The 14,092-nt window shown below is 36.8% G+C and overlaps 1 protein-coding gene across 7 annotated transcripts in view; it reads left to right on the top strand.

Moving 5' to 3' along the window:
• LOC132201116 (cAMP-specific 3',5'-cyclic phosphodiesterase) overlaps window positions 1–14,092 on the top strand; it is a 138,021-nt gene that overhangs the window by 48,855 nt on the left and 75,074 nt on the right. Inside the window, exon 2 of one of the 7 annotated variants that reach the window (XM_059627036.1) lies at window positions 83–318. The exons of 4 other annotated variants lie outside the window; for them this stretch is intronic. In XM_059627036.1, coding sequence (XP_059483019.1) covers window positions 83–318 — 236 coding nt within the window. Of the gene's footprint in view, window positions 1–82; window positions 319–13,490; window positions 13,669–14,092 lie in introns of those variants that run through there. 2 more of the 7 variants (XM_059627034.1, XM_059627035.1) reach the window with 2 other exon arrangements.

Genomic DNA, 14,092 nt, shown 5'->3' with positions numbered 1-14,092 from the left:
GGTTGCGTTTCTCGTCTGCATTGTTTTGGCAAAATGGGTTGTGCGCTTAATGAGAGAGTGAAAGAGAATAATGTGCGGGCAGGTGGTGAAGAAGACGTCCAGCAGCAGCTTCTCCTCCTCGACGGCCGCCAGCACAAACTCCTCTTCTTCTTCTTCTACTTTGCAAGTGATTTCGGCGCAAAACAGCTCGTTCGCCTCTTCGTCTGTGACGTCACAGCAGCAGCGGAATGTCGCGCTCAGACGGTGCGTGTCGATGCGGACGTCGTCTTCGTCCAACCTGATGTCCACCAGGGGATGGCACCTGACGACCCCTTTCGGGTACGAAATGCACCTTTGGGAGTTTTAATTCGGCCGTAATTGCGCCGCTACTTTATTCATGAGAAGAGCAGCCACGTCAAATGTTTGCGATTCAAAGTCTAGTGTGCGGCGAATTTTACTTTCAAATGAATGAATAATTTGTGTATCTCGCGCGCGAATGTCTGCAGGCTCATTTTTCAGCCAATTCGGAGGAGCAAAAAGTTGCGCGAGAGATTCCAGAACAAGATACGAACATCTTATTCAAAATTCTTTTGGGTGAAATCATAAATTATACGATTTTTTTCCAGGCGGAAGGAGAAATTTGAAATATTGAAGCAAATTTTATTTTTGCCGAATAAGGAAATAACCCATGCGGAAATCAGCAGAACTTTTCCTGGAATAAAATTTGGTTCTTGATCTTACAATTAGCGGAAAAATTAAATACATACAAAGTTTCAAAAATAATAATTATTTATTTACATTTTTACTCGCGATCCAGACAAGGCAGATTGTAGCTCTTAATTAATTTTTGACGCAGATAGTAACCAGTTTATCTTTTTAGTTGCTTCTTTTTAATCTCAAAATATTTTATAGTTGCATATATGTTTAGTAAATTATCTTTTATTTTTTTTACGCTTCACCATTCATATTGTTTTAAAAATTGATGTTGCTATTCAGTTTGAATAGAATTGCAGTATTTTATAATAATTATTCTCTGTTCTCATTTCAGGTGAGTTCTCTAAACCAAGTTTTCCTGTTGCCCAAAGTTTGGTGAGTCTGAAATCACTTTTTTTTAATTGGATGAGCGCTTAACAAGTTCATATTATTCGCCGCAAGTTATTATCGGGAGCGTTGATAGATTCCCAAAAGTCTCGGCGCCCCTTGCGGTTAGGCAGACCGCAGGACGTCGTTGCTGCATAATCTCGTTTGGATCGCCTTAAGTGTGTTGCCACCGCGACAATTATGCAAAAACGCAGAGCGACCATTTTCTCGAGAGAGCAGATAATTTAAAGCGTCGTAAAACTGGAACTGCAGCTGACGGCGCAGAGGAATTAATTTTATTTTCATCTGAAAAATGGGTCAGCCGTGCGCGCTGAATAAAAATCTAATTACATTCGCGAGAGAGCAGAAGCGCCACAGAGTCCTTTGAATGAACAGCAAAACTATAGAATAGCACCCATTGTATGAATAGCTGCAATCTCGGCGCAAAAGAGAGCAGGTTTAATAATTTCCTGCATTCCTTTGTTTTCAATGGACTTGATAAAGAAAATTTAATAAGAAAGTAAAATAAAATGAGTTGCAATAAATTAAAATTAACTTTTTTCTTAAATATAATTTACTCGGATTTAAGAATAGAGGCATTTAAATTACAAAAATTCTTTGAAATATGCAAACATATTTAATCTATCTAAAATTTACTGAAATTATAAAGATAAAATTTTCAATAGAAGGAAGGAAAATATGAAAATGATATCAAAATTTGAATCATATTTTTACAGCAAAATAATTCTGTATTTATTAGTTTTCAAAAACGAAGCAATCATAATGATATTATAAATGAAATAAATGAAAGTAGGAAAATGTGAGAAAAAAATCGGGGCCGATTCATGGCGAGCAACAATTACCCTGTGCGCCCGAGACCAAGGCTAATGGTGGGCGATAATAGTCTGGTGGTCTTGTCGCCTAGAAAGATATATATCGGTGTCCAATTTGCTCGGCAAGGCCGCCTGGGGCCCTCGAGAGCAACCAGCAGATGGCTTTGGAAAATGTGCGGGAAAGAAGCAGCGCCCTCGCCGACCGTTTGCCGCTTTTCCCGACAGGTGGCTGCCCCTGTCTCGATAGGCAACTCGCGCCACACTCTTCGTGTAACGCGAAAGCAGCATTCAGACTAAAATCCACTCCATATTAATATATTGGAATTTTTTATTTTATACAAATTTTTGTTAAACTTATAAGTTTTAAAATGTAAATATTTTAAGTAGTCGTTCAGTCGTTCTAGAATTTTTCCAACTTCTGGACTTTCTTAGGAAGCATTTGGAAGTGTCAGTTTTATTAAGGAAACGTGCTATCTCAATGGCTGGCATTGTCTAATCAAGTTTCAAAGTGCCGTCGCTCGCGTTAATCAGTCTCGAAGAGAACATTGCCGTGGGTACTTGGCTGCCGAAGTTAGTGCGAGACACCGAAGTGCGCAAATCTTATTAAAAGTTAATTGAACGTATGAAAGGATCGAGCTTCAGACGAAAATGAAGCAATCTCTTATGGAGGAAGACTCGTATTGAACAAGTTGAGATTATCTTCGCAATATTGAATGCGAAGATTTGCAAGAAAATCATTGAATTGTGAAGTGAAAAGCCTATTGAAAGAAATCTATTTTGTCCATTGTGGAAAAGAGACAATTTTATATCTGATTCCTATAATTCAAGATTGCATTGGGGATTTTTTATCCTCAAAGGAAATTAGATTTCACATACAAAAGAGAATTTTACATTACTAACTTGTGAAATGGAAAATATTAAATTAATTTTATTTTTCATTTTTAAATTCTTATTTTAAGGATTTTGTGAGATTTATGGACCCAGTAAAAGTAATATTTTCAACAAATGAAACTCAAAATTAGATAAATTAATTTTATTATATTTATAAAAAAAACTTTCACGTTCTGGCTAATGAGCTTAAAAACTCTCATAATAAATCTGTTATTTTTATGATGGGCAGAAAATTAAGCAATAAAGAAATTATACATTTTAATGGGGCGGCGGACTTAGCGTGTAGCGCGCGATGTGGCTTCCCTACCGACAGGTTTTGCTCTCAACAAATCAATATTGGGTCGCTATCCACTGCTGCAAGTTATTAGCGAATCCTGAGTAGAGCTCTATACCGACACATTTCATCGTTCACAGCCTTGGCAGACCTTCTCGCTATGAACGCCATTTCTAACTGAAAAAGTGATTACTTAATTCCTGTTTATTCTTAATAGCATCGCTTTCCAGAGTTTTGTCTGAACTTTAACAGGATTTAAAAGTCAATTGATAATTATAGGCTCAATTAATTTATGCAAACGGAAATTGGAGGCGCTACTGAGCTTGAAGTAAAACACAACCGCAGCGCCTCTACTCGCCGTTTGCATGAACTACTTGAACCAAATCAGAACCAAATGACCACTCAACTTAATAAACCTACCGATTGTTTCCATTATGTTTCCAAATATTATACAATTGTGATACCAGAAAAGATTAAAACTGATTACTTTACAAAATAAGAAAAATTCTTTAAAATTCAAACTAAACTTGAAAATAATGAATGAATGAATGTGGTCTTTCAATTTTGAATGATAATTATAATTCTTGTAAAATTTAGCATAATCAAACAAAAATAAAATCAGTAGTTGAGGTCACAGTGGAATTTGGAGTTCACTGTAAAGAAAATCAAAACTGCTGTAATAATCTGTTCCCGCTGTTCACGTCGCGCTATTCACACGCCAAACCATTCTCCGAGTATCATAATATAGTGGCCTGCATTTTGGTGAAGTCTATATGTCGTCGTGACACGAATTTGGCGAGAAGAAAAGCGCTCCCTATTTCTGTCGCGTGTTCCCAAAAGCCGCCGCTGCGAGACACAAAGCGACGTTTTGACAATTTAGCCTGGTAAACGCCTGGCACGCTCTCGCTTATTATTGTTGCCAGCCTGGCCTGGCCTGGCGTGCACAAACCTACCCTTTGTGTCCAACTTTCCAAGAAGTTGTTCCAAAGCCCGCGATGACCGTTGAAAGGAGAGCTAAAATGCCTAACCGCAAGTTTATCTCAAAATTTCAGACAACCTACTACTGCGTTGCCTGAATTTGAGTGATTTGGGTCTAGAAATTTGATCCCTGGAGGAAAATTTTTTATATGTTTTATGTCATAAGGTGTGGGAAAGCTTAAGATTTTAAATGGGTTCACAAAATATTAATAATTTCTTTAAACTCTTGTTCAAAACAATTTATTCAAGAAATTTTTGGGATCTTTAAGAAAAATTCTTGAATGTTGAATTTTTAATTTTAATAATTTTCAGCTACAATATTCAATTTCAAATATTTATGAAATTTTTAATTCATGCAATTTTCCTTTTTTTGTTTCAAACAAATGACATTTTAACTGCCATAAATCATCAATTTCAGTTGAGCCATGCGTTGGGATTTGCATTGGATGTTGGAAAGGCTTTTAGTGGCGACTGCATAAATCGTGGTTGAGTGCATGCAGGTGGATGCACCGCACTAATGACACCGCCTAGTGCATAAATTCATTTGAAAGCTCATATCTGCCCAGGTGGAGATGAAACGGAAAGGCCGATCGATGCACCTTTGAATAAATATATTCACCGCGAGGAACGCATCCCTTGCATATTTAACCAACTCGAGCAGCCGCACTATTCTTTATTGGGAATGTGTGAGCTTTAAAACTCGCTTAAATATTTAGTTCAACCGACGTCAGTCACGAGACGTGATGGAAACCAGAGATAGAAGGGTTAAATTAATGGTGTTGCGAACTGCGCTGGAAGTAGGAAGCGCTCTTGTTATCGAGCCGCGCGCGTTTCATCTGCCGAGAACAAATGAGAAGTTCTCACTCAGTCGTGCTAATTTTACTGTTAAAGTTCAAAAGCTTGCAATTCAACAATTAAACAATCATTGAAATTTTTATTTATTATTATTGATGCATAGAGCCTAATTGTAGTTTATATTTAAATTTTAATTATAAAATTTGGAAGAATTGATTGGAATTAAAAAAAATAAACATTTTTAATTTTCCATCATTAAACTATTAAAATAAGGTTGAATATAGGAGGAATTAATTAAAAGGTAGTAAAAAATTTAAATTATAATAGGAAAAAAGTATTTCTGATTCGATTTAATTCAATCTAATCTAAATTTTATTCCAACATAGAGTTTTTGAAAAACTGTAATTGCGATTCTAAATTTATAATATTTGAGTGGGAATAAAAATTTTGAAGAAAAATATTTAAATTTTTCTTCATTTTGACATTTTAAATTCTTCTAAATTGCTTTTACATATTTATAAATTTTCATAATCATTTTGTAACTTTAATTTACTTACATAGCTATATTTTTGAAATTAGTTTAGCAAATATCACTGCAACCTTCAAGCAAATAATTGTATTTTTTTTTATAATAAATTTCTTTTTCTCAAATATTACTGCCATTATAAAGTCTAGTAAGGCAAAAGATATCCATTATTTTAATATAATTAACTCAGTTGGAAAAAAAATGCTTTTTATAAGAGAGAGAATTTTTTCTCCAGTCTACTAAGTGCGAATTTCAAAAGTGATGAAAAATTATTCACCTAGAAAGATAATTTTGAAATTAGCGTGCTCCCTTTGAAAGAAACGTCCTTAATTTTGCTTTGAAGAGAAGTGCATTCAACCACTTTGTCATCTCCTGGCACTTCTAAGCTGCATCACCGCAAATGGCCTGGTTGCCTGCTGAGCACGTGTGCGATATGAAATTTGCATTTTGCATCGTAATGGAATATTAATGCGGTGCGGTCGCAGATTCTCAAATCAAAACGTGCGGCTAAACGTCCGCTTCGGAAACGAATTCATGCGAAACAAACTGACGGTTTTACGTCATGAGGCGCACACTTAATTCTCGTCTATTGGCAAGAGGCTGATTAAATTGCTCTCATGCAGAAGCCAAGCATCGATCGTCCCAGAGAATGAGATTTCGCCCTCTTGCCGAGTTAATCTGTCCACCTTTGGGAATTTTCGAAAGAACTCATCTTCGCATGAAGAATTCATTCAAAATGATGCGGAAAGAAAAGTCGGGCGCAAGTTGAAAATGTATAAAAATAGAGAGAGAGACTGAAGCAGGAGGCCATCAAGATTTCTATCAAGAAGACTAATTAAAACACTCACGCACGCAAATCCCAGAGCAAAACTTGACTTCGCGTGTGCCCGTCTACGTCATGGAATGAGAACAAAAAATCAACACTATGTGGCTTGGGAATTCTACTCGGTGATTACATCTGCTCATTATAACTCATTACAAACCCTTTTTGTTCCCAAAATAGTTTAATAAATTGAAGGTTGAAATTCTTTAATGCACTTTTTAACAAAACAAAACATTTTATTAATCTTAAGCACAATAAAGAATCAGAACTTTTCCAGAAATCTTTAATTTTGTGATAAAATAGTACAAAACTAAAAATAATACAAAGCTGATCAATAAAAAAATTGATTGAATCAAAATCAACGTATGGTGTTATTGTGAAAAAATTTATATCTTCTTCTTACAAACAAAAAATTTAACAAGGAGAGTCTTTTGTAAAGGAATGGCTCGATTACTTTAATTAATTAATTTTGACCGTAATTTTTCTAGATCTACCTTAGCATTGGTTTTTAGATCCAAGGGAAAATGGAAAGAAAAATTTTGGTCTTTGGGAGAAATGAATTTTTTGAAAACTAACATTACATATTTCTTACGTAAATTTTCTAAAATGAATTTTTTCTCAAAATTAGCCCAATAAAAATTTTACCAAGTCACGTTTGTATCACCTCAATTTGCAAAGACGTAAATTTTAAAATTTTGTTATATTGGAGAGTTTAATTAAATATATTAAATTAAATTTAAATTATAGATTGATAAAACTTTTTAAATATTTTATGCCACGATTTAAAAAAATGTCTATAATTATACTTGACTACAACTAATTATTAAATTTTGCAACTAATCTTGATGGAACACGTTTTTTCTTTTAAATTTAGATAAAATTAAAAACCCTCTTGAGGTAAATTTGAGCAAAATCTGTTATTTGAACAGTTTTTGCATAATTTTAAAAATTAACATAGAAATGTTTCAATTTTAAATTTGAAAGCAGATAATGCATACAAGCTTTTGTTGTATTACAAGCCTGATAAAAACGTCAAAAACAGAATATTTTTTCTGGAGATTGGGGCGTGTGTGACACCTGCTTGTGACGTGTGTTTGTTCAAATTTTTTTCTGTTAGTGCCAGAAATCAATATTTCCTACCGTAAACATCTCAATAAAAATGGTTTCGAATCTGGCATATTGGACGTTTTCAATTTTATGGCTTCAAAAAAAAATTCGTTTCTGTTAAAGGGAGAAATAAATAAAATCAATTTCAGTTTTGCTCTTCAAATATGTTGCAAAACATTTTTGTCGCGGTTACCTTTTCGCGAGCACCTGCACACGCGTGCCTTTGACCCAGACCGTGCGTACGGCTGTGCAGTTCGGGCCGCGTCGGAGGGTGTCGCTGGGGCAGGAGCGCGCTTTGGCCTCCACTCGGTCTCCCGTGCACCCTCAATGTTGCATGCCCCGGTGTTCACAACACACCGTCGCCGCCGTCCCGCTATAAATCGTTGCAAGTGCGCGAAAAGTGAGTGAGAGAGATTTGTGGCCGCGTCGCCGGCGGAAGAGCAGTGCCGATTTTTTTCCACCCTTGCTTGGATACGCGCGAGAATTACCAGCAGGTGGGCAGTGCGTCGATTGTTTCGTCGGCGGCTCTCTTTTCAGTTTATTTACACTTGGTCTCAATTATATTTGCCCAGCAGACCGTCGTAATTGCCTCGTGCAAAAGCTCCCAGGCCGCCGATTGTTTTTTGCTTCGAAACAAATATTAGTTGTCAATAATAATACCACATCAAAGTTTAAATTCAGAGCTCAGCTGCTGTTAATTAATTGGAGCATAATTAAGTGCAGCATTTGTTGATTTAACAAAACAGAGTAAAATTAGTTTGATTCGGACTCAAATACACATACAAAAAGTATATATTAATCGAAAAAAGAAGAAAGGTAAGATTAAAAAGTTACGTAACTAACAATTTAAAGTATTTAAACAATGATTTTTAGAAACAATTTCTTAAAATAACACCTTTTTATTTCAAATTTCGTTCAATTTGTTTAAATATTTTGGAATCAAAATGTTTTTGTTGAATTGAAAAAACAAGTGATTCGTAGAAGTGAATTTACTGTGCGATAACAATCCCATTTAAATTGAACAGGACATTGTTTCGTTGTAACGTAATACCAGGCAGCAACACAATAGGCTCAAATAACCAACGGAAATCACCGTTTTTCAATCCAACAAACAAGAATCATGCCCTTTTCTACGGAAAAAATCGAATTATTTTTTTAATATAATTCAGCTTTTTTTTTAATTACAACGCCACAGGGTTTGCAACCCTCGCAATCAAATATTCAAAACAACAATTTTTTTTTATCAAGTTCTCCACTCTGAGCGCAGATTTTTATATCGCCACCCTCAAGCCATATTTGAATGAAAAAGTTCTGCCCTGCGATAATTGTATTTATAAACTGCGGTGAAACTTCTTGAAAAGTCATAGAAGGCCGCAGTGAGTTGTTCTTTTAATTTGGAATATTCATCTCACTCGGAACCCACAAGTTAAAAAATAAATCAGTTAAGGGGGTTTCAAAAAGGTTTACATTTTTCATAGGAAGTTTTACGTAGATTCTGAAACTGAGCAAAGTAAAATGCTTGGAAATCTGATTTGAAAACAAATTAAGATTCCCAATTAAAATTTGAAATTTAGACATTTTAATTTGTTTTCTGAGCAGTGGTTTTCTCGCTCAGTTTCTGAATCCACGTTAAATATCTTTTGGAAAATTAAAACGGAAACTAAAAAAATTACAAAAACACAAACTCACAGACGAAAATTAACTTTTCCATTTTTGTTTTATATCAATAGACATTTTGTTTTATGTTTTATTTTATAATATTGGAGAATATAAACTAACTTTTTATCTGTTCTCCATTTAAAAATTTGATGTTTTAAAATTTCAACGTTTTCATAAAGTATTGATCAACGACGTCTTTAGAAGTTTCATCAACACAGCTCACGAAATTTTCCAGTCAGCCTTAATCCTAACAAACAATATAAATATTAAATTTTACTTTCATGTTCTTCACCAACATCTTCTCTTCAAATTTCCTGGCAGATTATGAGAATCAATATTTTTTCACCATCTCTGAAACTTTTGCAACTTTTTTGCTGAAAGTTCAATAATTAATAATTATATAAAAAATTTAATATTCCAAGACTCCGGTTACCCTTTCGCTTTGATCTTCAAGCCTGTCATAAACACATTACTCGACGGAACGTAATTTCATCAACAAAGCAGCGCGACAACATATATCGCAGCCAATTTAGCGCAGTCGCGAAATCAGAGTGGAAAATTACAAGAGAAAATTGTGTGCGTTTTAATGTGAACATATAAATGCGCGCATGAGAAACTTGCTCTCTCGCTTGGATTTCAATATATGCACGCGTCTCGCATCGACCGAGTGCAAATCGAGCTGGCAAATAAACTCTATGTTAATTACGGACCGAGGCCTTGGGTATCGTTTGCGGGGGAAAAGGTCAACAAGTTTCGCGCGATTCCAATTCGTCTTCATCTGTGAGCGACGAGAGTGCGGCTCGCTGAATCCTTTCAAGGGCTTTTAATTGACTCCAGCTGAGCGTGGCTTAATCGATATTTTGGCAGGGGGACGCTGGCCTTATTCGATTTGGACGATTCCTCTCAAAAATCCATTTGCTGTGGCACAAAAAAATATTATTAATGTTTTGAACAAAAAATGGTCACAGCAAACTAAAATAAAACAGACCTTTGACGAATTTTGATCGGAAGGTGTCCCTTTAAAATAAAATCGCGTTGTTTATTTCATTTGCAGATCTGGTCCTCGTTCTAAGTACACACGCTGCTTGAAAATTTAATCCTCTTTAAAGTTTCCATACTAAAAGCTTTCCTGCTGACGACTTTCTTCCTCTTTCCCTTTTCCGAGGGCGTACATAAAAATAAAATATCTTGTCTGTTAACTGACATCGCACTTTTGCAAATCGATATCTACATGCAACTTACTTTTTCTGCTGCAAGTGAGAGGGCGATAAAGCGAGTCGGTCTGAATCCCTACCTTTTTTGCTGCGCCTCTGATTAAACTGTCACCGGAATGACAAAAAAAAGGGAGGATGCGTCAGCAGCACGAAAAATTAATCCCTGCCGAAAGTGCGGAGGAGAAACGTCCTCATCAGACCTCGCTGGAGACAATTATGCTTGAACAGGGAAAATTGCCTGCCATCATCCTGCAGCACTGCTTTGTTTAATTGGCGACGCAACGAACGCGTTTGACAGGTCGAAACTCTGGCAGATTAAACTGCCGAATTTGCGACTTGCCGCGCCTCCCTCTCGCACATACTTTTGCTGAAGAGTCCACGCGGTCGTGCCGGCCAAACTTCAAAGGGGTTTAACGAAAGTAATTAAGGTGCATATATAACGAGCAGAAACAGCCGCGATCGATTTTCCAAAGTTTCCAAAATTAAAAGTTCAGCTCATTTGAAAACATTTTTAATTTTTCTAAAAAAAAGGCGCAGTTTCATAAGCGATTTATTTCTTAGACCAGGTTCTATTGATTTCCGAAAGTGCGCACTGCTTTCTCGGTCGTCTGCAAATATAGAGGTGCGCGAGAGAGGATTTCACGTGTGTGTGTTTTTGTGCTTGAGAGAGATAAGCTGCGAGTTTTAACTGCCGGTACGCTTTGAAGAAATCCGTCATTACGCTCCTCACTCACAGCCGGTAATTTGCATGCTAATCCGAGAGCAACTTCGCCATTAGCGTGATTGCCAGACGTGAAAGACGCACACGCCAAGTTGTGAAAAGAAATATTGAGGGTGCGCGAGTGAAAATTATGGGAGAAATCATCTTGATGAGGGCGATGACTTGAATCTTGAAGAGTCGCCGTTATTTATCATGGCCAATGAAGTTAAAAAAATATATGCTACACATTAAATATTACATTTTTACTGATTTTTTCCTTGATTAAAAACATAATTTCGATGTGATATTATTATAGAAGTACGCGGGTATGAAATGGAACGACGCGATTTTCGATTAGAGAGCCGCCGATCGGGAAACGCTTTGGCCCGTCCCCATAAAGCCGGTGCGTATAACGGCGCCGCAATAAAATCAGGTTGGCTGCAGATGCTGCCCGCGTGAAACGAGATGACCTCGAGCCAGCCCATCGAAGTGAACATCTACGAGGCGTCCGAGGAGGAGGACGAGCCGGTGGTGCGCGTGTTGTCGTCGTCCTTCGCGGGGTCGACGTCGATGGCGCCGTCGCACCTCTTCACGCCGGTCACCATGTCCGAGGTGGGTCGCGAGGGCCGCCAGTGGCTGACGGCCCGCAGCGTCAAACGCATCGACTGCCGCTCCATGGAGAGTCTTCGGCAGCAGTCGTCGACCACCACGTCCTCGGCGCACCTCTCGCACGCCAGCAGCAGCAGCCTCCGCTCCATGGAGAGCCTCCGCAGCTCCAGCACCGAGTCCACCCAGCACCACCAGCCAGACCCTGTAATCCTCACAATCACATTATTTATACTGTTGTTTCGAAAACACTCGGAAAAGCGCTCAGTGCAATTCGAACGATAATTGCCTCGTTAATTATACGCTGCCGTTGCCTATTTCATCATTTACTTTTAATTAAAGAGCGAGCTTCATTGATTACAAGTACTTATTTACTATTGAGAATTAAAAACAAATATTATGGGTTTTTCCAAAGCTTGAGTTACTAGACCTTATCTGTTTTTGTTTTTCTCTTTTTACGAGACAAAAAAAATTGAAGCAAAAACCACAAAAGTTTGTTTTTGCATTTTCAATGGTGCGCCCAACTTTGCGGCGTCTAACCACGATTATGATCCGAAAATTCAGCCACGCAGCAAAATTTCATTAGCAGGCCTACTCTGGCGCGTAACCGTTCAAGAGTTTAGAGTTAATTACCAAGTACGGAAGGCTTTTGATCTCTAAAAACATGTAATGAGACGTGCATTTAGTTAACTAGAATCTTAGTTAACTTTATTTTTATAATTTATAGCAAATGATTTAATTTTTTTAAAGAATAATTTAAAATTTCATTAGATAATTTCTTGTGACTTTGATAATATATTAATATTTGAAATAATTTTGAAAATCTTGTTTGTTTATATTTTACATAATTATTCACTTTTAGAAGAAATACATAAATACTATCAAAAATAGTTAGTAGAGTAGAGCAAAATAATGAAGATCTTAAGATCATGAAGCTATAACTTACTGCATAAAAAGCATTATTCATATTTTGAGAATGAAATTCATGATTATAAAATTTCATAATTATTTCGTTCCAAAATTTCTTCATCTCATTGTCAGACTTAAGAAAAATTAATGAATTTTAAATTTCTCAAATCAAATTTATTTTCTCTCATATGAAAAATCATAAAGAAAGAAATGAAAAATACGCTCTTCAAATTAAATTTTCTTACTCGCGGTACTTTTGAACTTTATACAACCCTTAGAAATATAGACAGAGTTAAAATATAAACAGGTTTTGCATAATACCAATTTCTGATCGAAAAGCTCCTAAAACATATTTCACTTATTTTGTCCTAAGGGATGTAAAGTAAAGATTTAATTTGTCAAAATTAAATAATTTTTTTATTTAAGGTTCACCTTCTGAGGTTCTTCATCAATTTCAATTATTTTTCAAACACTTAATCTGGTCTATGAACAAAATGCGCTCAGTTTTTCTATTTTGTATTGCAAACGTAACTTAGAAAACCTCCCATTATAAATAGAGGGCACATGATATAGGCAACCTTTGATTGTGCAAGTGGACTTTGCACTAATAATAATTATTTTAAAGAGAAAAATATTATACAAATATTCTCTTTCAGTTTATTATTTCTTAAAATAGAAGTTTTTGATTGAAATAAAAGTAGATTAAATGTTAACTGCAGATCATTGGCTGCTTTTTTCGTCACACAAACGTATTTACACAAATTCGTTGCTAATTTTGTTCGTCACTGAGCGCTAACGAGTTGCACCAACAAATCAGTTGCTGACCAGTGCTTATTTTGGGGCAGGCGTGCCTGCTTTCGGCGAACCGGTACGCCGCGGCGAACACCTACAAGAGCACCTCGGAGCGCGACATGCGTCAGGTGGCGTCGGCGGGTGGCGAGGCCTCGACGAGCGCCTTCGACAGGGCCATGTTCAAGCGGCGCGCCGTGTCCGGTGAGGAAATCGTGCGGCAAAACAGCAGCGGCAGCGGCTCGGGCCGAACCACCGCCACCTTCCTCAGTGCCGGCGGCTTGTGCGAAATCAGCGGTGAACGGAAACTGTTTGTGCCGCAGCACCTCTCGCTGCCCGGCGCCGACAACGCGCGTAGATTGACCATTTTGTCGCCGCACTCGCCGCAACCCGAGGCCTTCCAGGTCACGGCCACCATGTGCACCATGAAGACCTCCAGACAACGCAGGGCAATCGTCCTGCCCAAACTGGTGCTGCCCAGAAGCGAGAGCGACGTCTTCTCAATGTAAGTTTCCCTAAAAAAAACAGTTAACTTTAAGAAGTTTTCTGGTTTCTGATAAATATTTTGGAAAAATGAAATTGCACATTTTAAAAGGTAAAGAGCTCAAACTTCTCAAGGTATTTGAAAATATCAATAAAGAATATATAAAAAAAAATGCAATTTACTAGATAATAAAACTTTTGAAAAGGTCAATAAATTCGAAGGAAAACTTCATGAATATCAACCATGCTTTTACACAATTACATTTTGTTTACCGAAAAAACAAACTGGCCGAACCAGTTTTGGCCACGGTCAATTTAACAATGCATAATTAAGTTTTTATTTGTTTGCAATCTGTTTTTTGTCCCATGAAAAACATCCACTGTTTTTCAATAAACAACATTTCCAAAATTCACACAAACGACATGCCTATAGCGGATTTGGTTTT

Source organism: Neocloeon triangulifer, unplaced genomic scaffold, assembly GCF_031216515.1.
Source record: "Neocloeon triangulifer isolate White Clay Creek 2 clone unplaced genomic scaffold, ASM3121651v1 ptg000014l, whole genome shotgun sequence".
In the NCBI taxonomy this organism is placed as follows: domain Eukaryota; kingdom Metazoa; phylum Arthropoda; class Insecta; order Ephemeroptera; family Baetidae; genus Neocloeon; species Neocloeon triangulifer.
Note: the sequence above shows the minus strand (reverse complement) of the source record. Positions and strands in the feature narration are given on the sequence as shown.